Below are 25,740 nucleotides of genomic sequence, written 5' to 3' on the forward strand. Positions count from 1 at the left end.
AGGTGACAGGAGGGATAAATCACCTCCACAGCAAGCCTCCAGCTCTGGCTGGGACATAAGCGTGGCAGGGGTGGCCCCACAGGGCAGATGGCTGCAGCTGCTCCAGCTCCTCCCCACTTGGCCTTTCTTCCCCACCCTTCTTGCAGGGTGACTAGCAGGGCAGGAAAACATTGATGGAGCTATTGATGAACTAAAGTACCTGTACACTGTGGCAGCCTCCCACTCACCCACCCGTGTGCCCTTTTGTCATGCTTTCATTTGTTCAATAAATATTTACAGGGGGCCCTGTGGCTCAATGCCTGGCGCATAGTAGGCACTTAACAAATATTAGTTGAATGAATGAATAAGCACAGGTTTAGAGCTAGAAGATTCTGACTCAGGTCCTAGCCACACCACCCATCCATTTTGGGTCCTCAGGCAAGTCGCTGCTCTAAGCTGGGCCTCGGTGACACTGTCCAGTGGATGACAGCACCCGGCCAGTTTCCTCACTTGTTGCTGGGAGGGCCTCACGGAAGAAAGAATGTGAAAGTATATTGTAACTCATCCTGCAAGTATTGGTTGTTACTGTTTAGTACCTACTATGTGCAAGACACTGGGAGCTGCTGAGATGGTGCAGCCTTCGGCTCTGCTCTTGGAAGCCACACTCTGTATGGGGATTCTGCCGGTTGGCCTCCCTCTGGCTCTCACATGGCCATGTCCCCCCTCGCCCCAGGCCCATCGTGCAGCCCCGAACTCACCGTCCTGTCCACACAGGCTACAGAGCGCCCGGCAAAGAGGCTGGCCACACCGCGGGCTACGTTGACTTCGTCGCTCAGGATGTCTTCCCACCTGCTATTGCGGAACTTGAACAACTTGTCCGTGTACGTGGCCACCCCTGGAGAGAGGAGGAAAGGGAGGCTGGTGGACGGTGGACCGTCCAACAGGTATGTCTCGGAGTACCTGCCACAGGGGTTAGGGCCACAGGTGGATGGGTCATCTGCTCAGGGTGAGCACTCCTTGTAGTATTCACTCAAGCAGGCGAGACTCCTGTGTTTGGGGGGCTGTCAGACATTCTCAGTTGAGAGCAGAGACTCTGAGGCTTATGAAAATGGGTCAGCCCAGCCTCAGGAACTATGGAAGAGATGTTACCGCTACCATGTGTCTGAGATGACCCTCGCAGCTGGATTTCACTGTCTGCATGTGCTCCTATCACATCGTCAGGGAGATCTAGGATTGCCAATATTTCAGCACCCAAACTCAACCCAGAATGTCTCTTTGTCCAAGAGCTACATTCTCTGCTGGACTGCAGGACCTGATTTGGGCCTCAGAAAAAACTGTGTGGGTCTCTAAGTCCTGATCATGGAAAGACTGGAAGCTGAGCTCTGACAGGTCTGTCACCTCCACCCTCAGGGAGCCAGGTGGCAGTAGGCTCAGCACTCAGGCAGCCCTGAGAGATCCCTGCTCCCAGGGCCAGGGAGCCCTACAAGGTAGTGGTCTCCACCTCTTTGGGATATTGACCCCTTTGAGAACTAGATGTAGGCTAAGGCCCCTCAGCTCAGGGAGTCTGCACCACACAACATGCCATGTGTAATTGCAGGAGGTCTGTGGCCTCCTGAAGCTCATTTATGGCCAAGAAGCTTTATTCTGGGATGTGGTGAGGAACTTCCGGTGGCAGGAGCTCAAGTCCTTCTGAGACCACTAAAGCAGAGCTCTCCCCTCTGCCCTCACCCTTAGTTTATTTCTTGCAAATGTGAGATCCAGAGCATTCATATTTTAGGAGGGATCATATTATACCCGCAAGGACTTGCAACAGAAACACAGAAGAGTAGCAGCTGAAGGAATTGGGGAAGGTGAGCTTGGGGAAGAGTGGACTTGGGGACAGAGACCCTGGACTTGACTCTTTGGCTGGCCCAGGGGACAGGCAATGGGCCGAGCCTAAAGGGAGCAGCGTGGCACAGTGGTTAAGACCTTGGGGTTTAGAGTAAATGAGGCAGAGGCTCAGTCTCAGTTCCACCCAGATTCTACTTCTAGGTTTTAGTTGTTGACTTTGGGCAAGTTGCTTAGCATCTCTGAGCCTCAGTTTTTTTTGTTTTTTTTTTAATAAAAGGGAATGACAATAACTGCATTCAGTTTACCTTGAAGAATAAATGAGATGATGCACATTAAAGGTTTAGCATAGCGCTCCTAAAGTGGTATGTATTAGACAGAAATAAATTATTCCCATTTCATAGACGAGATGCTCTTAAGGTCCTTTAGGGACATAAGGTCTCCACTGCACGGGTTTGGTGAGAGCCAGTGTGGGAATGAATAAGTGAATGAATGAATGATAATGAATGTGGGAGAGTGAGAGTGGGAGAGTGAGTGTGCGAATCTGAGGAGTGTGAGTGTATGTGAGGGAGTGTGAGTGTGACATGAGTAGGTGTGTGATAGTGAATGAGTGTGAGCACGTGTGGGTGAGGGCAGTGTATAAACGACCCCTCCGGTGGCTCTGCCCGGGAGAGGACAAAAGGGTTTGCCCTCTGGGTGGCCTCACATGGGGCTTCCTAACACCTTGGGGCCCCATGGAGGCTGGTGCCTAGCCTGCGGGGTCTGGAGTTGGTCTCAGGGATGTTCGCCAGACACCCTGGGAGGGAAAGGCCCTTCATGAGCAGGGCGGGAAGCAGGAGACCGACAGGTGTTTGTTCAGCTGGAGGCTTGGGCTGGGGAGCTGCAGGGGGTCTGTGCAGAGCTGCTGTGGCTCGGGAGGGATGCCCACTGGGGCAACTAAGGGGCTGAGTCCCGACAGAAGCACAGGTGCAACTCGGACTGCGGGAGTTCAGGGGCCTGGGCCGGTTCTTTCTTTTCTCCCAACCTTCGTTTCCTCTATGAGAGTTGGGGGTGACAGCTGTTCCCCCTCCCCCACAGCATCAATGTGGGAATTATAGGAGAAATCGCACTGAAGCCTGGCCCCAGGTCCGGCACCCCGAATTGCTCACTGGTAGCTCTGTACCCCTAAGTCTGCAGCCCCTTGTAGTAATCCCTAGAGGTCAGAGGCATTTAGAAATTCAGATTTTTCTTTCCTGGTTTAGAAATGTAACAGTGCACACACCGTTTATTACATAACACCCCCAGCAGGGGCTGGGGCGGCACCCCATAATTAAACACATTAATATTTCTGCAGTGAAATATATGAATATTCACATGAAGTGGGATAAATAAAGCCATAAATAGCTCACGTCAGCTCAGGACAGGTTTTGCTATTAGTTCATTTTCCCGCAAACACAAAAAAAGCACTTGAGGCTTTCAGAGCATCGTGGATTTCAGGACTGCAGACAGGGACTGTGGACCCAGACTGCGATTCTCGTGGCTGTACCCAAGGCAGTGGCAGCCTTGTCATCACTTCCTGATGCCTGGGGGGCCTCCGAATGGCCCTGCAGGCTGCCCGGTCTCCAGCCTTCACCAACAGCGAGTGACCCTTGCCCTTCTCTGTCAAACCGGGGCCCCTTCAGACCGTCCTTTCAGCTGGTCTAGTCTCCCCTGAAATACCAAGACTCAGTGGCCAGGTGAGAGGGCAGCTGCCGGCAGCCGGGGCTCTGTGTGGCTCTGATGGGCACCTTTGCGTTTAGTGGGAGAAATGGCTCAGCCACTGACTTCTGCCTCAGCTGGACAGGAGGAGAAAACGGGCCCAGGTGACTCTACCCTCGTTTGCCTCATCACCTCCAATTCCACCCAAAACAATATTTCTCAAAGTGTGCTTTGTGGAACCCTGTCCTCTGTGAGCTGCCTGGAGAAAAGACTTGGTGATCGTTAGAGTTAGGGGAAGATCACACCTTCCATCTCCTTCTTGGGGATTCACAATGGATGTCAGTCTATTAAAACTTTGAAAAGTCCTGCAATAAATTACCTGCGTAATTATATTTAATCCAGCCTTTCCCAAATGAACTTGGTCACAGAACCCCTTTTGGCAGCTCACCTATCAGCATCCTGAGGAACTAGTGCTGTTCTTAGCAAATTGCTGTCCTAGGGTGTTGCTGTCTGGCCAGGCTCTGGGCTTTGCGGCCAGAGGGGTTGGGGTGGCCAGGGCCGTTAGCCTCTTCCTCCGTTCCAGCCTCCTGGCTTCTGGGCTGACCGAGGACGCCCAGAAGAATAAACTAATTAAGGTAAAATGTGCAGCAGCGATGCGGAGCCTTGTAGATCATAAATGGGAACGGCAAAATCAATGGCGGCCCTTCTGCAGGCAGAGGCCCGAGGCCTGGGCGACTGGAGGGATGGGAGCCTGTGATTTAGGAAGAGCAAACGCTCTGGCAGCTGCAACCTGGGTAATTAGGTGTGTCAGGAAGACAGATAAACAGCGAGCTGTGCGGGTCGATGGCACTGGCAATAAACACCCAGCACTGGCCCCCGGCCCGTGTCAGCACCTAATTCTGCCTCTGGCTCCTTGTAGCTGCACTCTGCCCTGGGGTCCCTCACCAAGTTAGAGGGAGGCAGCTGCTCGGGGAGAGGAGAAGCTGCTAGTTGCAGAAGAGAGGGGCTCTCCTGAGTCCCTGGGGGAGACACTGAGAGGGTGGGGGCCTGGGAGAAACAGGAGGGTGTTCAAGGGCAGGGGGCTCTGGAGGTCACAGCCCCTATGAGAGGCACCTCTGGGGACTCCCATTCCCACCCTGACTTTGGCATCTTGGCATTAAGGGGGCCTCGAAGGTCTCAGGGTCCAGTGGAACTGTCAGTGGCTGCAGGCAGCCAGCTGGGAAGGCCCAGTAGGTGAGGCTCAGAAGCCACTGGCCCTGCTGAGTGCTGGGTGCTGTGGGAGGCCCCAGGGAAATAGGAGTATCCACCCCTGACTTTGGGTGCTTACAGTCCATTTGACAGCACGAGGGATAGATAGGTAGAGGAGATACCATGGGACCACAGTAAAACTAATACTAAACACTCCTACAGCACTTTCTATATGGCAGGCACTTCACATATTAACCCTCACTCATTAACCCTTACCACAACCCCACGAGATGGGTACTACTTTCATGCCCATTTTACAGATGAAGGGGACTTGCCTAAGATCCCACAGCTAGCAGAACCCCTGAGAGCAGGGCAGGACAGGACAGCACATCATGGAATTGCTGTGAAATCAGGATGGAAGAGGCTACAGCAATCAGGGAGGTCTTCATGATGGAGGAGGTACCTAAATGGGGACTTGAAGGGTCAGAGTAACAACAGCAATGACTCTGGTTTAAAGAGCACTTAGTATGGCCAGGCTTTACAGGAAGCATTCCCTTTTACAACCATCATCTTGACTAAACCCTATGGCCACCCTGAGAGATAGTGTTACCTCATTTTACAGATGGAGAAATTGAGGGGCACAGAGGTTAAGTTAATGCCCAAGGTCACAGAGCTAGTAAATGGTGGAGACAGACTCAAACACGGGTCTTTCTGACTCCAAAGCCTGTGTTTCCGAGCCTTGCATTCTACGGCTGAGCCAGGCAGAGAGAGGAGGTGGTGCACCAGGCAGGCAAATGGCATAGACAAAGGCACCGAGGGGCACCGAGTTTGCCTGGAGAGGAGAGTTTGTGCAGGTGGAAGAGGAAACGGGGCAGGAAGCAGAGATCTACTGCTTCTAGGACTGCGGGCAGAGGGGTGGTTTCTGATCTGGGGAGGGCAGTGTTTCCAGAAGATTACCTGGCAGTGGAGTGAGCCGTGGGCAAGCAAGGGAGAAAATGAAGTGGGGAGGCCCCTTTCCTCGGAGCTCATGCTTGACCCAGCGTGATGACAATGGGAGTGGGGGGAAGTGCTGGGGGCGGGAAGGGCAGAGGGATTGTTGGGTGTGCTGAGTTAGAGCGAGGGAGTGGTCCACAACGCGGGGCAGGGACAGGAGCAGGGACACTGGGCCAGCTGGGGGCGGGAGCAGGAGCTTGCCTTCAGACAGTTGCATTTGAGGTGGTCAGAGGGTGGCTGAGAAGGCATGTAAAGGGGTCACTGGCTGTGAGGGATGACAGCGCGCAGGGCAGTGAGGCTGGAGCTGGGGCAGGAGGGAAAGACCCGAGCCACAGACTGAGTCCTGGGGAGCAGCTGCGTTTGTGTGTAGGAGGGATCAGAAGGGGCAGAAATGGAGGAGTCATCAGACACAGAAACAGAAGGTGGGGCATCCAGGACAGCGGTGTCAATCAAGCAGATGGCACTCAATTCACTATCCCCCCCCCTTCCCTCCACACCCAGCTGTGCCCCGGAGGGCAACTTACAGCCACTGCGAGGGTGACTTTGAGCCATAAAGGGCTCTTCCTAAGGATCATTGGCCTGAGTGTCTCCTCCCCCAGGGGCTGCCCAACCTCAGGGAGATGACCTGACTCATGGCTTGGTATCGGTGGCAATATCGGTGGCAAAGAGAAGGGTGAGCAAAGTGTGGCAGGGCAGAGGCTCTGCCTCCAACGTCATTCATAAGGCAGAGAGATTACGGCCACAGTAGGGTTGGGGGTCAGTCAGCAACATCACCAGCCTCAGCTGACCTTGGGCAATTCGTGAACTTGTATTTTTCTTCTCTGTAACATGGCATAATGGGAATGGCCACCTATTTACCAGGCTGTTGTGAGGATTATATTAGATAAGGTAAATAAAATATTTAGAGCAATACCTGGCACATGATAAGTTCCATAAATAATAATAATACTACCATTACTATCATCACCATCCTCCTCATCACCATCATCACCACAGGGGGAATTACTGGACATGACCACTGAAGGTTGTCATGAGTCACATCCCAAAGGCAACTGTGACATGAAGTATAAAATGCTTTACAAGACTTAGTCACTGAAAACCCAGCAAAACAGTGAGGGCCCCAGGGGAAGAAGGAACTAGTTCAGGCAAAGGACAGTTTTAAAAAGAATGAACCCTGGCTTCCCCGGGTCCTCGACATAATTTCTGACCCCGTCTTCCTCTCCACCCAGGATGAGGAGGGAAATCTGATCAACCCCTGGCAGGGGCTTCACCCACAAGAGCTTTGTTGGCCCTTCCCACAGTCATGTCAGGAAGAGGGAGTCTTTACTTTACAGAGAGAAACGAGCTCAGAGGGTAAACTCATTCACCTAAGGTTGCACAGCTGTTAAGCGGCAACGCTGAACCTCAAACTGTGATCTAACTGCAAAGCGCCCCTATCTCCCCCTCCATACTAAAGACCTGGGGTGGGGGCTGGTGGAGAGGAGTCTTCGGTTTCCAGGGAACCTAGATCCGTGTTATGACTGAGGAAATGTCCTCCAGGGCCCCATACTCTTTATGGTGCTGCTTTGACAGCCTCGCCCATTCTTGCTGCTTATGGAGCCACGTGTGAGTGAAGCACAGTAGGGGCGGGGGCAGGGAGCCTGAGTGGTTCATGAGCTCAACTCCCCAAATTGGGCCATGCTGGGTGAGCTGAAAAATCAGGACTATGCATCCAAGGGAAACATCACTGGGGATCAGGGGATCCTAGAACCTAGAGGATCCTAGGAAAAGAGAGTGAAGACACAGCGCCGTGTATCCCAGGCTTTCCCAGGGACAGGAAGTCCTGGACACCCTGTTAACATGCAGATTCTGGTCCAGCAAGTCTGGGGTGGGGCCTGAGATTCTGCATCTTATGAGCTTCCAGGTGTTGCCAGTGCTGCTGGGCTGCAGAGCACACTCCGAGCAGCAAGGTGCAGAGTACCTGAGTGTAGCTGGAACTGGGCCTGGGTGAAGGAGCTGCTGGACAATGGGTGTGCTCGCTCTCCAGAGCAGATGGCTCATCTGCTGTGTAGGCAGAGGAGGCTGGAAGTGCATCCCGCCCCCAATTCCCTTTCTTCTCTCTGGCACAGTGACTGACGCCTCCTCTCTGAGAGGTTACAAAAGCCCCTGCTGAAGGCCTAAGTATAACACAGAACACAGAAGCCATCAAAGGAAAGGGTGATAAATCCAAGTCCATAAAAATAAAATTTTTCCGCATTGCAAAACCCACCATGAGCAAAGACAAAAAAAAAAAAAAAGACAAACAGGGGAAAATTATTTGCAACTTGTGTTACAGACAGAGGGCGAATTTTCCTAATTTATAAAGAAGTGTTACAAATCAATAAGATAAAAATGGGCAAAGGCTATGAGCAGACAAGAGATTCAAATATATAAAAATATGCTCAGCCTCACTCATTTTAAGAAAGATGAAAATTAAAACTACACATAGGTACCAATATTTGCTATTGGATTGGCAAATAGTTTTTTAAATGATGACACATTGTGTTGGTGAGACACGTTGGGAAATGTTCACTTGTGTCAGGGCTGATGGGACTGTAATTAGGAATGTCCCTTTGAAGCACAATTTGGCAATGACCATCAAAACAGCATATGTATATTCCTTTGATGCAGCAGTTCCATTTCTATGGACTTACAGAGAAACACCTGCAATTGTGGAAAATGACATGTTAAACAAACATTGATTTGGTGGCACTGTTTGTAAGGGCAAAAGATTGCAAGGAATCTAAGTGTTCATCAATAGAGGACCAATTCAGTGAGTGACAAATCTATACAATAGAGTACTATATAGCCATAAAAAATGAGAAAGCTCTTTGTGTGCTATCATGAACTAATATCCAAAATGTATTTTTAAATGAGAAAAGTAAGGGGCAGTACTGTGAGTAGAGCATGCTGCTATTTGTATAGAAAAGGAGGGATGTATGTGTAGATTGGAGATAGCAGGTTGGCAGTGCTCACTCCCCTGAATGGAATGAGTGAAAATGAATAAGGTAAGTGGTGGGGCTCAGCTCACACAGCCTCATCCAACTCCCGCACTCCGGATTATGTGGGCAGGAGAGCTCAGGACCATGCAGGGCGGCAGCTAGGTAGCCAGTTCAGGATTCCTGGAGGATGGGCTCTGACTGGGAACTGTAGGAGGTCCTGCGACCAGCCTCTTGTCCTACTTTGTCCTGCACACTCTTCTCTGTGGTTTTTACCAAGTAAAATTGCCTGAAACAAACTGGTTTGCATTTTTCCAGGTCAGTTAAGCCATAAGCTGGTTTTCTGCCACAGGCCTTCTTGGGATTGTGGTCAATCTTCCTCTGTTCCCTCCCTCTCATCTTTCCGACTCTTAACCCTGACCCATGCCCACCTGGAACCATAATCTGGGTGGCGTGTTGTTTACACTATGGTCCTTTTCTCTTTCTGCTTCTACAGTCTCTCTCCCATGGGCCAGGAAGAAGGCCTATGGTCCCTCTGTCCAGGCTCTGGCTTTCTTCATGCTGCAGAATTATAACTATTGCTTAGAAAGCATTTATTAAGTCTAGACACTACAAGTGCTTTTCATTCATTATTTCCGTTGTTCATTTAAATATATGAATTAAATGTTTACTAAGTGACATAAGAACTTTGGTCCTGGAGATACAGCAGCAAACATGAGTTTCCATCCCCATGGGGTTTAGTAGAAAAGTAGCAGAGATGAAACACAAACAAATACATAACATACTTTCAGACAATGGTAAATGCTATGAAGAGAAATAAAGCAAGTTAAGGGCACAAGGAGTGACAGGGGTATGATTTTAAGGTGCTCAGGAAGCACTCATCTGAGGAGGGGCCTGAATGAAGTAAGGAGTGAGCCCTGAGAACAGTGGTGGGAAAAGAATTTCAGGTAGAGGGAACAGCATGTATGAAAGCCTCAGGTGGGAATGCAGTGAGCAAGAAGAAGAATGGAGAAAACAAGGTCAGAAAAAAAGGCAACCTGGCTCACATCAGGAGGGTGTTATAGGCAATGGCAAAGACTTTGGAGAGAGTCTATGGAGCCACTACTGCAGGTGAGCTTATGAAGTTGATATGATTTTTCCTATTCTACAGATGAAAGGGTTGAGACTGAAAGAGGTCAAATATCTTGTCCAAAGTACCTAGTAAGTAAAGGGAAGATTCCAGGTTGTACCAACTGACCCCCACAGGACACTGCCAGGATTCGGGGTCTCAGCCCTCTTCTAGGGACTCCAGTGCTGACCCCCCAAAGGCTGGCTGAGGGAAAGGACAGGGACTGTCCTTCCACGGGTCGGTCCGATGCTCTGGCACAGGCTAAAGGAGCCCTCAGTTGCATGCCACGGGCAGGTAGGGGCTGGCTGGGGGCTCCTGGAGAGGATCTCAGGTTCCCCACAGTGGGTAGGGTGGCAATGGCTGAGTGTCATGCCAGCTGGACCCAGGGAAGTGCTGACACAGCACAAGTGTCCCTGCTCCACACCCCGCCCACTGTCGATGAATCAATTGAATCACTCAACTGAAAAATTAACTCAAACCCACAGACATCCCTCAAACCCACAGAAGGTCACTGGGAGGCGTACGCCTGGGGCTGAGGCTGCAGGGCACCACCATCCTTACCCCAGCCCTGAGAGCCCAGCTCCAGCCTCTCTGAGGGAACACTTGTGCCCTCAAACCCAGGGCCTTCTGGGGGTTCCATCTTACCTGACTCCTCTTTTCTGCCCTCTGTTGGCAAACCTCTCAGGCCTAATAGCTCGTGTTTTGTCTCTTCTTCCTGGATTTATTTATCAAGTTTTAACTGTGCTATTAGGGTGCTCAAGGTCTGGCTGGGCCAGAGGGATGCACAAAATGACTAACATAGGGATTTTGCCCTCAAGGAGCTTAGCGTCCACAGGGCTGGGAGAGGGGAATCAGATACTTAGAGAAATATAAGGCCATGTTGGGGATAGAGTGTAAACTTCATGAGGGCAGGATTTTTCTGTTTCATTCACTGGGGCATCCTCAGTGTCTAGAATAGTGCCTGGCACACAGTAGGTGCTCAGTAAATATTTGTCCAATGAATGAACACATTAGTGAATGAAAGGGCTATGGTTAGGCTGAGCATGAACCTAACATGACTCTGGGGTAGTGGCCCCCATCTCGACTGCACATGGGAATTACCTGGAGATCTGATAACTGAGTCCCATCCCCAGGGGTTCGAATTGGGCTGGACTGGGGTGCACGGTGGGAACTGGGAGTGTTAAAAGCTCCCCAGGAGATTCTAACGTGCAACCCTGGCTGAGCGCCACTGCTCTAGGACTCACAATGGAAGACTCTAAGAAAGTGGGAGGGGCTGCTGCTTCAGAGACACCTGACAGGTCCCATCCCAGGTGCTCTGTGCTCAGTGAGCAAGGAGGAGAGCGTCCCTTCCTCTGGCATCCTGCCTGCAGAGCCCATGTTGAACACCACCCTTCCACAGTTCTCCCTGTTTCTGTTTCCCTGTCCTCTAGCATCACCCTGGAGACTCACCCCTTCCTCAGACATCCCTTGCTGCTGTTTCCCTCCTGACCTTGCCCCACATTAAAGGGTTGATCAGCCCATCAATTAATTGTGTCCTAATCCAATCTTGGCTTGGTTGGAGAGAGGGCAGTAAATCCAGCTGGGTAATCATGCCCTGATATTTGTGTAGGGATAATTACTATCTCTCAGGCCTCACTTGGTGGCAAGATGAGATGAAAACCCATAAAACACTACGAGGGGCTGTGGCTCATTGTTTCTTGGCTGCACAGGGCTGGCTGCCAGCCAGCCAGCCCTGCCCGCCCCGGCCCCTGGCATCTTCCCTAACCTCGTCCTCTCTCATTCATGCATCTGGCAGGACTCACCATGAGGGGCAGTCTAGGGTCTGGATCCTGGCTTGGGCTCAACAACTAGTAGGGGCCTCATTATGGGCCCTGGGGACAGCCAGTGTGTGTGTGAGGGGGAGAGGAAGGGAAGGTGGTCCCCATAGCCAGGCAATCACCTGGCCCTAGGAGGTTAGGACAGTAAATACACAGGTATGAAGCACAGGTGTCATTCAGACCAACCCAAGAGCCTGTTGCCATCTGAAAGAATCCAGTGCACATCCACGCGGGCCTTACAGGGACATGAGGTCCTGCATCCTTCAGGAGAGTGTCCTGGCCTGGGATTTCCCTGAAGATGTGATAGCCCCATGGGAGAAGACTTCATTCTAGTGGACCTGAGAGAATGTGAGAGTTAGGAGCTGGGAACCACCTGCAGCCCCAAGAACACAGCCCCCTAACTCAAGAAACACTGAGCGCCCAATATGAGCCAGGCTCTCCGCTCAGCCCCGATGACACAGGATTGAGCAAGGTCATAGAGTGTCTTGGTTAAAAGGATGAAGCTGGAGTCAGACCCCTGGGTTTGAGTCCTGGTACTTGCAAGTTGTGTGGCCTTGGGCAAGTCATGTGATCTCTTTGTGCCTCAGTTTCCTCAACTATAAAGTGAGATACACCAGTACCTACCCAATCGAGCTACTGTGAGGCTTAAATGAGATAATTATTATAAAGTGCTTAGATCAGGGCCTGGCACACAGTAGGTGCTATTTAAATACCGTCACCATTACTGTTACTATTATTTAGCTTTCTGGGCATCAACTTACTTCTTTCATTCCTTAGTGTAGAGGACGTTGCTACTCAAAGTGTGGTCCTTGGATCGGCAGCATCATCATAGCCCAAGCGTGTGTAAGTGATGCAGGATCTCGGGCCCCACCCAGACCTGCTGAGTCAGAGTCCACGTTTACATGAGACCCCCAGGTGACTCAGATGGATGCTCTGGACTAGAAAAGGCTCCATGAATTCAAGGTCTGCCTTCCTCCAAGTTGTACCCCCATCACCCAGCACCTCTAGTCTGGCATTGGGTAGGTGCTTGGCAGGTGAGTAAATGAGCTCAGCTGAAAGCTGTGGGGGCCATCAAAGGACTTCAAAGCATTTAGAAAAGCGCCCTTGAAACAGCATGGAGGGCAATTACAGAGGACCTTTAGCTGGCTATGGTGGCCACCTGGGTGAGAAGTGCTGCGTGGCTGAGGCAGGCAGGAGCAGTGTGGGCACGTGGGGTGGGGAGGGAGAGAAAAGGAGGGGCTAGGAGGACTGGGGGCTGCTCCTAATGGGAGGCGCAGCCCGAAGGTGAGGACTGAGCCTCTGCTCAAGGCCCTCCATCTCCAGGCCCAGTGGCCAGAAGATGACAAGCTTCATGTACAAGAAAAGAAGGGGTCCTCCTGCTGGGACAGAGCAAGGTCCTGGGGGCAACAGGGGGCTATGCCTGAGGGAGCACGTGACAGTGGCCTGAGGAAGGCCAGGGTCCCCAAGGCCCTGCCCCCAGTTGGTGCTGGGAGGAAGAAAGTGGGAAGCAGGAAGAGGCCCGAGGCCCCAAGACCCTTACCTGAGAAGGCATTATTGGTGTTGAGGAAGTAGATCTCCTCACGGCCATCCCCATCGATATCACAGGCTGTCACCCCGATGGCATTGCCCTGCCGGTCCCGCAGCGCATAGTAGGGGGAGCTGCGCTTGTCCACTGCGATGTTCACCAGCCGCTTCTGGGCCCGGTCGTACTTCAGAACCAGGTTGGGGCCGTTGTACCTGGAGGGGAAGGGGAAGGGGACATTGGGGAGGAGCATCTGGGCCATGTGGTTCCACCCGGCCGGCAATGGGCCCAGAGTCTTCCAGGAGAGCTCAATGTGGGGCAGTTCAGCCTCACAGCATTCCTGAGGCACCCTCAGCAGCCTTGCCTTGGGGGTCCCTGGGTATTAAATGAGTGTCCCTGAATCAGACATGGGCCCAGGCAGAGTGAGAGTCAACTGAGCCCACATGGGACACAACATAAGGAGCAGGGTAGTGGAGGGGAGTGGGAAGCCTGTGACAAGCCCCTTACCACAGGCTACGCTGAAGAAACAAGAACCTCCCAGACATTTGCCTTGACCATTTCAATGTAAAAGACACTGTCATATTTATGATCTCATTCATTTAAATCTAACAACAATTAGGCAAGGGAGGTGAGGAAGGCTGCATAATCAACCTGTTTTATAGATGGAGCAACTGATGAGTTTCATCAGGGAAACTAAGGCTCAGAGAGGTTCACTGCCCTTCCCAAGGTAACACAGCTAGTAAGTATCAGATGCTGGAACTCAAACTCAGGCCCTTTCTGCTATCCTAAGAGCCCTTGTGTGAATGAGCTGAGGAGGAGCAGAGGCTCTGTGGTTGTGGTTTGGGATGACTCTCTCCTGACAGAAGTCCCAGCATTTAAGCAGTAAATATGAAATTTGCATCTCAGACGGGAGATTATAAACACATCGAAAGTCATTAGGCAGACCTGCTGGATTTCTTTTTCTATGAAAATCAAAACCAAATGGTTAAAGTGCTCATCAGTCCTCATCTCTCTGGTTTCATTCTCCTGTAGCCACATGGCCCCAGGCATGGTCTTGCCTCAGGGACTTTGCACTTGCTGCTCCCTCTGCCCAGGATGCTTTTCCTCCAGGTGTCCACATGGCTGTCTCCCTCCTTCACCTCCTTCGGGCCCTGGCTCCGTTGTTCCTTCTCAGAGGCTTTCCTGCCCACAGTCCAGAAACTTGCAGCCGCCACCACCCTGCACTCCTTCACTCATTCCTCCCCGCTGCTCTCTTCCCCCATGGCTGTTACCACCAGCTGACGAACTGTATCTTCTTGGTTATCTGCTCCTTCTCTGTCTGATCCCACTAGAATGTCAGCTCCACGAGGGCAGAACATTCTGTCTGTTTTGTTCCCCAGAGCCTACAACAGTGCCTGGCACACAATAGGTGCTCAATAAATATTTGTTGAATGATTAAATGAGCTCATATCCAAGTCATAGGGGCTTGGGTAGACTTCCCATCATGAAGAAAGCGGGGTGCCCAAGGTCACCCCCCAGACAGCACAGCTATGGATGTCTGAAGGCCTCCTCCCACTCCTGGTTCCAAAGGAACCCAGACAACCCCCATCCATTAGTCCCTGGCCTCTGCCTTTGTTTTAACCTGAGTGTGAGCATCCTGAGTTCAGCTACCGGCCTCTGGATGGTCCTGGGCAGAGAACAATTTGGGGAGAGTGGGGAGAACTCCAGAAGGCCTCTGAGAGAAATGATTTCTTGCTTTCCTGAAAGAGATCCAACTTGGCCCTCTCCTTCGTCACCAAGTGCAAAGCCTGTGAAGTTTGGGGGATGCTGAGCAACTGGCTGGGCGCCTTCTGGCACCCACAGTGTGTGAAAAGGGAGACAGAGCTCACTGGGGGCTGAGTCAGCACCTGGTGATGGAAGGTTGAGCCTTAAATGTCTCAACAAAGAGTGTCTGAGGGCTGTGTTGAGGACACAGCATGACCTAAGGGACGCATCTAGGCAAGAGAGTCTGAACACTTGGGTTCCAGCACTGTCAGCAGCTGGCTCCAGCCCCCAGGGACAAGGAGTGCCTTCTGGGAGCTAAACACTAGTCCTAGCCTCCGGGTCTTCTCTTTACCACCGTCCCTACTGCTCCTCACAAGACACTGTAGTCCTCAGGTGCTGGGCCTCATTAAAAGCACTTTCACAAGCATTGTCTCACCTAAACTCACACAGTCCCAGAAAGAAGGTAGGAAGCAATTTTTCTAGAATAAGAAACAGGATCAGAGAGGCAAAGTGAGCTGTTCAAGGTTACACAGCTCATATGTGGCAGCGCTGGGCCTCCAGCTGTCTCCAGGGTCTAAATACTGTGCTCTTTCCATGTTGCCTATGGTGTCAACACTCTTAGTCCTCTGGATTTTTAAATTTTTTTCTCTGGCAGCCCCTCCCAGAGTAGTGACTGTGAGAAATGCCTGAGGATTTCATGTAAACAATGGTGATAATAACCCTACATTTCTACAGCACTTTACAGTTTCCGAAGAACTTTCTCATCTTTGATTTCACTTGCTTCTTGCAGGTCTGGACTCTGCCAGGGGTTAGTTTTGTGACCTTGGCTGTTCAGAAACCCATGTTCTGGGTTTCTCTTCTACAAAACAAGAGAGTTGGACTAAATCGGAAGGTCACAAAAGGGATGTCAGTTCCCACACGGACAGACCTGGGCAGCTGGATGTAGGTACGTGAGATTTCATGCTTCCTCTCTCTGACACCTGCCAGAGGTTGTGGGGCACTTCTAAGGAGTTCAGGAGGCTTTGGAGCTCAGTGAAATGGGGTTAGGCACTGGGAGAGGGCCCATGTTCTTAAAAAGCAGATGTGACTTCATAATCTCTGAGCCTGGGCCAGCGGGCGAAGCGATTGGTTTGGTGGCGATTGGAAAGTCTGCTTGAGAGACACCAGCATGGCACAGCCCATACTTGTGTGAGCACCATCCAATGTTGGTGCCAGTCCACTGGGACAGGACTGCTGTGGGCAGGGAGGGGCCTGGGGGTTGGGCCCAGGGCAGCCTGGGTGTGGGCTCCTGGCCCTGCCACTTTCTGGTGCTAACCTTGAGCTTGTCACTTAATTTCTCCAAGTTTCAGTTTCCTTGTCTACTATTTCTATTACATCTACTGTTACGTAACTCACAGGATGGCTGTGAGGATGAGAGAGAGGGTGTGACAGTGCTTGGTAAGCTGTGAAGAGTTACACAACTGTATGTTCTCATTATTAGAAACCCACAAACCAGCGAGGCATGCTCTCTCACTCCCCAGCGATCATTTTGAGAGTTTTCAAACGCACTCTAGTACTCCTCTTCCTAAAACGTCCCACCCGAACATGCGTCCTCTGCGGGTGTCTTTGTTTATTTCCCTTTATAACTAAAATTCTCAGAGTTGTCTTCACAAGCTGTCTCCACTTTCTCACCACCCATTTACCCACCCCAATCCGCCGCCTCCTTCCCCCAATTCCAGCCAAGCCGCTCTTGTTACTGCTGGTGGCTTTCGTGTGGCCACATCCAAGGACACCTTTCCAGTCTCCCTCGGCCTCCACCGCACTACCTCCCTCTTAAAACCTGCTCCCTTGGCCCCGAGGCTGCCATCGGCCTCTGGGTTGCCTTCTCTCCCTGCTCCCCCCTCTCCCCCTTTGCAGGTTCTTCCTCCTCTCTGCCCTCTTAATGTTGGAGTCCCCGGGCTTGGTCCTGGGCCACCTTCTCCTCTCTGTCCCCCTTCACCAGGGGATAATATTCATTCCCAAGACTGACAACTCCCAAATTTATATCTCTTACCCAAATCCCCCGTCCAACCCCAGACTCATATATCTGACTGCCTACCTGACATCTCTCCTTGCACCCGCAGTCATCGCTGATGGAACTATTGATCGCTCATTCCCCTGCCCTGCAGTGGGCACCCAAGTACTAAAACCAGAAACCTGGTGCCCGTCTTGGTTTTCCCACCCCCTCGTCTTCGCATCTAATGCAGCCGCCAATCCTGTCATTTCTACCTCTTAAAATATTTCAAGTCCTTTCTCTTCTTTCCTCCCCCACTGCCACCATCTCCAGAGGGCCTCCTTCCTCTCTTTCCTCACTTGCCCCCATCAATCTAATGCCCCCATATCATAGCCACAATCATCTTTTTAACACACAAATCTGACCGGCCATTCTCCTGCCTTAAACCCTTTAGTGGCTCCCCATTATGTTGCAATGGAACCCAGACCCCTTATCACGCCTGGAACCGGGAGCCCAGCTCGGTCTGCTGTCCGCTTTGCTGACCTCCTCCTCCTCCAGCCACACGGGTCCCAGCATTCTGGCAGGCGTGGTCCCAGCCCCTGGCCTCTCACAGGACTGCTCCCTCTGCTCTTCACCTCCCTCTGGCCTCTCATGCTTTAGGCCTCACCTTCAAAATCATCGGAGAAATCTTCCTCTCCTGGGTATCCACTCTCCCACTCTTGTTTGGTTACTTACTTCTTGGCCATTTCTCCCAGCCAACCATAAGCTTCACGAGGACAGGACCGTGTTTGCTTTGTTCACTGCAGTCTCCCCATCACTTCGTGCATGCCAAGGGCCCAATAAATACTTGTAGAGTGAGCTAAAGAGACACAGCCTGTGGAAGGTACCAGTTCCTTTCTGGGAGGCTGAGCCAAAGGTTGACTGAGCCACCAGTCTCTTGATTGGTCTTTGGCCCTCTACTTTTATTAATTCCCAAAAGATACAGATATATAAATAGTAATGACAGAGGAAGACAAAAGCTGGTGTTCTGGATAAGAGTGAGAGAGAATACCAAAATGTTATAGATACAGAGAATCAACCTTTTTTTTTCTGTTCAGAATCATTGACCCATGTGAAAAAATAATCTCTTCGGCAGTTACATAAAGAGAACCCAGATAATAGGATGTAATAATTATTGGGTACCTACTACAGACGAGATACTGTGCTAAGTCATTTACAGATGATAACTCATTGCACATAAATAAATTTTTTTTACATTTGAAAGATATGTAAAATATGCTATTTTAAAAATTAAGAATACAAACCTTTTTTCATTTAAAAAGGAAAACAATGAAAAATATATAGGTATTCAACATTATCGTCAGGGGAGAGAGGTAGGGCAGAAAGAAGAGACAGATGTATGTTTACACAAAGGATGCAAGATAGAGACACACAAGAATAAATAAAAATAGAATCTGAGCGAAACCCGGAGCACAGAGAGAAAAACACATGCATAAACACAGATAGGCTGGCTCATATAGAAACAGAGACTCGGAAAAGGGGATATGCAGACCTGTAGAGGCAAACAGAGAGACCCCTGGGAAGCTGCAAAGTCAGGGAAATGGCAAAGAGACCACAAGGCACTATCATAGAGAAACAACCCATCTCGTGACCATCAGCATTTCCTCTAACGGCATAGGGGCATCTTATTCTTGGCCACTTACATACCCTTCTTTAACAGCTGATGAAAGTGAGTTTCAGAAAAAGTGACTTTCTGAAAGTCAAACAGCTAATCATTAGACAAAATAAACTGAAAGACAAACTTATCCCTTAGCCTAGGGCAGGGATCAGCGAAAGGATGGCCTTTGGACCAAATCTGGCCTGCTGCCTATTTTTGTAAATAAAGTTTTATTGGAACATAGACATGCTCAATTCATTTACATATGGCTGCTTCTGCTATACAATAGAGTAGTTGTGATAGACTGTATGGCCCAAGAGTTAAAAATGTTTACCATTTAACTCTTTGCAGAAAAATATTTCCTATCTATGACTTAAAGGGTTGTTAGCCTTATATTAGGGGTCTATTAAAAGTCCTAAGTGATCATTATCAGAACAGGACACAAAATAATAATAAGCTTTAGCGAAAACTACTTTGGAGTCAGCACTTGGAAACACACAGCTTTCTTTTTTTTTTCCTTTTTTAAAATCTTTATTGATTTCAGAGAGAGGAAAGGAGAGGGAGAGAGAGAGATAGAAACATCAGTGATGAGAGAGTCATTGATCAGCTGCCTTCTGCACGCCCCCGACTGGAGATCGAGCCTGCAACCTGGGCATGGGCCCTGACAGGGAATCGAACCCTGATCACCTGGATCCTAGGTTGACACTCAATGGCTGAGCCACGCCCGGCCAGGCAGTTTTCTGACACAAGTATTTCAGGGAGAGTATAGGTTGAATTAGGTCTTAGGATGGAGACTGTGAGGCAAAATAGTCTGAAGAGAAAAAAGAGACAGAAAAGTTGCCTAAGGTGAGAACAGTGTTCTCTAGATGGGGTTTATCTAAGGCTTGGAAGTGAGCAAGAGCGCGTTCCCTCCCTCTCAATGAATGATGTGATCCTAGGGTGTCGTAGATGATCTCCACAGATGGCCGCCACCTTCTTCCCTCTCTGTGCGCACACGTTACTCCACCCGAAAGGAGGTGGAATCTATTTGCCTCCCCTTGAATCTGGGCTTGCTTCAATTAGCAGCATATGGTGGAAGTGATGTTGGGCCAGTTCTGGGCCTAGCCTTTAAGAGGCCTACTATGTGTCTGGTAAAAGCCAGTCACCATGATAGAAATTTCATACCTTGAGACCACCATGCTCTAAGGCAGCCCAATCTAGCCCCACAGAGAGGCCACGGAAAGAGCCCAGAGGCACCAGATATGTGACTGATGTCGTGGGCCTTCACCCCTGCCCAGCCAACAGCTGAGTGAGTGACATCAGCGGCTGTCACATGGAACAGAACCACCCAGCTGAATTTGCCCAAATTTCTGACCCACAGAATTGTGAAAAATGATACATTTAAAATAAATGTTTGGGAAAGAAAGTAGATAACGATGACCTATGATTTGAGACCTAAGGGGAAAAGGAATTTTCCAAGTATTGTTCATAAATCAGTGAAATTCTCTAGAATAGCCATTTGAATTTACAGTTGACAGGTCTCCCTGGGGGATGCCTGGATCTGTTGAGTTGATACTTGCGTCTCAGAATATCTGAGGATCTGTGCAGAGCCTGAGAGTAGGAGGGCAATGAGAAATACAAGATTGCAGAAACCTGTTTTCTTCCGCTTCATTCTCAGGTCTTCATTCCTTCCTAGCCATGACTGTTTCCCACTTTGAATGTACAACCTTTAACATAAGTGATTTCTTTGGAGATGTGTGTCATGCTCTTTTTTTTCTTTGCTTACATATTTAATTCAATGAAAGCCATTGAAGTTAAACAGGACCAGAACACATATGGGAAAGCATTCAGACAGGAGATTCACAGACTATCCTGGGATAGGATATGTCCTGAGGCCAGGGCTTAGTTTAAAGGAATGGAGATTTTGTTAATGGGAAGGTTCCAGGTGTGTTGATAACTCTGGGGCTGAGGATTTTAAAGGGGAGTAAATTGGAAAAGTCTAGAAAGGGCATCCATCCCAGAAAACAAACAAACAAACAAATTTGATCCTGATTAGGAGCTAACCAGGATGGAGAAGACCCCACAATTAGAGGGCAAAGAAGGAGGTAACTGAGATGAAGAATAAAAACCTTTTGTCCTAAAGAGTGGATAGTTTTTCAAGAAAGGAATGTTTGGCACCAAAAGGTCAGAATAATCTGCAGTGATGAGTGTCTGTTTGTAAAAACTCCATGCAGACGGATTGATTTACACCTTGTGCTAAAAGAAATCTGTGCTCAGCATGAGTTCTGTGCTCTTGGAATTTCTTACATTTTGATGAGCATAGAAGCACCCAGAAGGAAGAGACTACCCTTTGCAGTTCTATTCCCCACCATACCCAGTACAATGCCAGGAAAAGACAGGTGCTCAGTCTTGTTTGTTGATGATGATTATAAAGGTCATGACTCCATTCCTCAGTACATGTTAATCTCAAGACAAGAGCAAGACAAGGAGGCAGGAATTCCATAAACTATCAGAGGAGAAATTCAGGTGACAGGTGGAGGCTGTGCCAATCAGGATTCTTTGGTTGCAGGTGGGAAGAACTCCACCTGCCCTTGTTGAATTTATTGGCTCGTATGTCCAAACCACCAGAACATCACAGGTACAGGTAGGCTTCAGGGCGACTGGAACCAGGGTCCTGACCAGAAGGTTGTCAGGACCTCACTTCCCTTTCTCCCTTCCTCTCTTATCTGTCTGTTGGCCTCATTCTCTCGCTCCATCCTGCTTCACAAGGCTTGACCTGTGGTAACACCTCAGCTTCAGCACAGAGTGGAGATGCTTTCTGTCCTCAGTTCCATGGCAGAAACTCCAGGGAAGGGCTGTGATCGGCCCAGGTGGGGTCACATGTCCATTCTCAGAGCCAGGAGCCTGCCTAGGATTGACAGCCTTCAATTAGTACCAAAGCTAGTGAGAGCAGCATCTCGGGAGCCACATATTTTCAGGAAGAGAAGTGCCAGAAAGGATGAGGAATGTGTCTCTAGACAGACAGTCATTCATCTGGATCTGCACATTCTGGAGACAGGCTTGCCAGGGCCTACTGATGGAAAGCGATGACTCCCTGGCACCACCGAGTCCCTGTGTCCTCGAGGTCCATCTCAAGGTCCTCCCATTTCCCCCCAGAAGTCCCAGAAAGAGGTAAACACAGAAAGTGAAACAACTGTTTGAGTCACTATGTTCTTGAAACGGGTCTGGTTCTTGGCCTCCTGCCTGCTCCTGAAGCCTTTGTTTTGGGCAGCATAACTGGCTGTGGGGAGGCAAGAGGGCACTGGGAGTTGGCAGTGACAAGCCCAGTATGGGGCATGAGGGGACACAAGGTGAGCTCTGGCCCAAGTCTGTGATCAGCTCTCCATGGATTCAGGCAAATCACTTAACTGCATGGTCACAAAATACTTCAAATCTCTGTCCAAACTTTCTTCCTTCATGCTATCACCACCTAGAAGCTTTAGCTGAAAAGTCATTGGTCTTTGTATCTGTCTCTCTTTTGTTTGAAGAGGTGGGTCAAATCCGGAGCAGAATAGTGGGGCAAATAGCCCATGGATACTTAGTCTTCTTTAAGAGTTAAAAAGGTAAGCCAATCATTCTGCACTGAGTTCACTCCACACTTTGGGGGCTTATTTCCAGTGGGCACACTGCACAGCATAAGATGTAATTCTCAGCATATAGACCCTCCAGCCTAATGTGGCAAACAAGGAGTGTCCCCAATTCCAGGCTTTCAGAGGAGGGAGAGGTGACCACTTCTGCCGGGGTAAAGTCTTTATAAAGGATGTACATTTGATCTAGAACTTGAAGGATGCTTAGGATTTTAATAGATATATGAGTTAGGCATTTACAAAAGAAATGATGTGAGCTATGAAGCAGATCAGGGAACAGAAACATATGCTTAGGGAGTAGAGGGTAGACTAGCTGGACAGTACAGAGGTGAGTGTTGGGCAATAGTGGAAATGAGTGGAAGGCAAACTGGAAAGTACATGACATCTAAGACGGTGGAAGATATGGCATGTTAACCAAGACTTTAGATTTTATCTAGTAGGAAATGGGGAGCCTCTGAAGGATTATGGACAGGGTGTACCATTATATCAAAGTACTGTTTTGGAGAGCAATTGTCTAGTGGCTGTGTGGTGAGAGAATTGAAACAATAGTGCAGAAGAATGGAAATTCCCCTGAATTATTCCTAATACTTCTTCTGAACTAACTTGAGCAGGTTTCTGTTCCTTGCACACCAATGACACCTAAGACAGCAGAGTCAAGAAAGCACAGAAATCAGGAAAGCAAGGGTTAAAAAGAAAGGTGTGGCCAGCAATGCCAAATGCTTTCCAGAGGTCAAAAAGGTGAACAAGCAAATAAATTTGGCCGTTGGGAAGCCACCATGACCTTCATGGAAGCTGTTTCCTTACAGAGGGAGGAAAGAGGACCTAGATTGAGGGCATAAGATAGCGGGTGGGCAATAGTGTAGATGACTCCATGGGAACAAGAAGGGCTCAGGAAGGCCTAGGATATTGGCCAGGGGATGCGGGGTTAAGCGATGGTTTCACCAAGCTCTGGGGCCTGTGCATGTTTGCGGGCAAGAGGAAAAGACCCAGGAGGGCAGTGGACTTGGAGGGTACCTAGACAAGATGTGTAGGAGGTGGAGGGGAACAGCGTGTAAAGTACCAGCAGATGGGTTAGGCCTGGAGTCAAGAGAAGAGGAAAGGAAGCCAGGATGGGTAAGAAGACAGGACAAGGTAGAAGACAGTGACTAGGAAATTGATGCCGAGACCTTGGTCTGCTCATAGGTAAACAAGAGGTGAGATTCTTAGCTGAGGGGAGGGTGTGGAAGTCTCAACTTGAGAAAGGATGGAGTTGGAGTAGCAACTGAGGAGCTGATACACGGCCCCTTTCCATGGTAAGTGGGGCATGCAGGGTGTGCCACCATGAGGGTAAAGTTGGGACAACTGAGGGGTGGTGAGATGCAGAGGGCAGGGCAGTGGGACAGGATTAGTCACAGACGGTGCAGAGAGAATAAACTCCACACCAGAGGTGGAGCAACCACAGCAGGGAGGACGGCCCAGGGCCCAGGGAGTCAGCTTGGACCTGGTGTCAGGCTGCCTCAGGGAGCTGAGCTCCTAGCAGGAGCAGGTGAAGGCAGGCGTTCAGGGTCTTAGATCTGGAATGGAAGCGGCCTCTGTCCTTGGCCCTGGAAAATGGCTGGGTGAAGGTGGTGGGAGCATCTGCTCTCGGGAGTGAGGTGGGTTCTGTGGGGGCAACACGGGACAGCAGAAAGTGCCCTGGCTTGGAGTTAGCATGGAAAGACTGAGACGATTTAGCTCTGTGGTGAGGAACTTTAGCTCAGGAGTCAAGGGCAGATCCCTACTCTGCAACTCTCCAGCTGTGTAGGTTTTCTTGGGCAAGTCACCCAGCTTGTCCAAGCCTCAGTTTCCTGATATCAGCTCCCCTGCCATAGGGTTTTGTTGAGAATTGAGATAATACTTATAAAGTAGTTAACACAGTGCTGGGCACAGAGCAAACACTCAACAAACACTAGTTAGTCTGTCTGTCTTCTTCTCCCATATACACTCAGTCAATGTATTGATATTTTTGAAAGGATGAGGTATTATGATTATTACCTGTGTAGCCTTGAGCACAGGAGGCTGTGAGCTCCGCGGAGTTCTGGACTATGTTTTATTCTTCTAGCTCATAACACAATGTTTGATAAAGGAACCTGCTTACATTTGCTAGAATTCAGTTTCCTCATCTATTAAGTGGGGCTAATAATATTTGCTCTACCTCAAGGTCAAATGAGAGAATGCATGTAAACCATGACACAGCTGTGGGTTTTGCACGCATGCATATACATACACATATGCGCACGCGCATGCCCACACGATATATGGCTGCTGTCTGCAGCAGAGGCAGCGCCGGGGCCCCCCGGGGAGCCCAAGCTCTTCTACCCTATTTGACAGGAGCTGAATGATAGGCCCATTGAGCTGCAGAAATGCCCTGTGAAAGGAAGATGATAGAAATTTGTTGAGGCCTTGTCAGAAGGCGGCTGTGGTTTTCTCCAGCAGGGAGGAAGTCTAGAGCTGGGCACCAGACTGGACAGGGCGGATGTCTAGAGCTGGGCACTGGATTGGACATGAGGTATGCAAGAGGCTGCTTCGGTCAGCCTGGCCCGATACCTGGGTTGGACAAGCAAGGAGACACAGGTCACTAGACGCAGGTCACAGGCTCTGGTGAGGGACCAAGAATAGACAGATCATGGCCGTTGTGTGAAGGCAAGGACCAGGTGGGCTCTTGCTGGTCCAACTCATGGAGGGACAGAGATGGCCATCTTTAGTTTAGAAAAGACCTGTCCTTCTAGCCCAGGGCTGTGTCCAATTAGTCTTAGCCCAGACTCTCTAGTGGCTGTCAGGCCCTTCTTCATGACAACGAGCTTTCCCCATGATGACTATCTGCTTGTAATTTCTTATATAAGTCACTGTTGGAGCCTCAGCCCATGTGCCTGTCAGGATACATGGGCCAGGCTGTCATGGCCCCTGTCTGGATCTCCATATACTCTCTCCAGCCCCTGTGGATATGCTGTTCTGCCTGCTGGCCTCCACTCCCTGCTCACCTGGGCTATCCCACCCCAATAGGAAAATCAAGTTCCTCTGGTTTTCCCTCATGCTGCAGCTAATGGGGGCATGCCTGGCTGTGTCTTGTGAAATAATGATTGGAGGAAGCAGCAAAAGCCTTCTAGTGGCTATGAAGTGTTAACCGATGAATTAAACTCTTCATTTTGATTTTAAGGAAATAGTCCTGGAAGGCACTCTTGCTTTAAAAAAATATTAAACTGCCAACTATGAAAAGCGTTCGTTCACAGGGGTCTTTGTTGCCAAGCTGGCTTGAATTCCCTTGGCCAGGCATTAATACTAATCAGAAGCTAGCTGTGCGAGCAAATGTGCACTCAAGTTTAGGGGCAGAAAATGTGTGTAAAGTATCAGTGAGAAAGTACCAAATACACCTATTTGTTCTTTAAAGTGCTTTTAGTCTAAAAACGACCTACCTGACTGGCAGTTAAAATAAACAGTTATTTTAATTGCAAATGAAAGGTACATGACTATAATCTAAGATATTAGGTAACACAGACAATTTATATTTGAACCATCCATCTAGATTAAAGCCCCTGCTAGAGCTGGTACATCCTGATTGCAGAAGACGAGCCGGCAAATCCTTGCTACTCAAAGTGGGGGTGGGGACAGGTAGCATTTGAGAGCATGTTAAAAATGCAAAATCTCGGGCCCCAGATCCCCGAGTCAGAATCTGCATT

The 25,740-nt window shown here is 49.7% G+C and overlaps 1 protein-coding gene across 2 annotated transcripts in view; it reads right to left on the reverse strand.

Annotated features, from left to right (window-relative positions):
- Positions 1–25,740, reverse strand: part of CRTAC1 (cartilage acidic protein 1) — a gene marked incomplete at its 5' end in the record, with an annotated part of 129,820 nt that overhangs the window by 37,606 nt on the left and 66,474 nt on the right. For both annotated transcript variants that reach the window (XM_081158116.1, XM_081158115.1), the window contains 2 exons: positions 738–874; positions 13,087–13,283. In XM_081158116.1, coding sequence (XP_081014242.1) covers positions 738–874; positions 13,087–13,283 — 334 coding nt within the window. The remainder of the gene's footprint in view (positions 1–737; positions 875–13,086; positions 13,284–25,740) is intronic.

Source organism: Miniopterus schreibersii (assembly GCF_964146895.1).
Source record: "Miniopterus schreibersii genome assembly, chromosome: 14".
Lineage (NCBI taxonomy): Eukaryota > Metazoa > Chordata > Mammalia > Chiroptera > Miniopteridae > Miniopterus > Miniopterus schreibersii.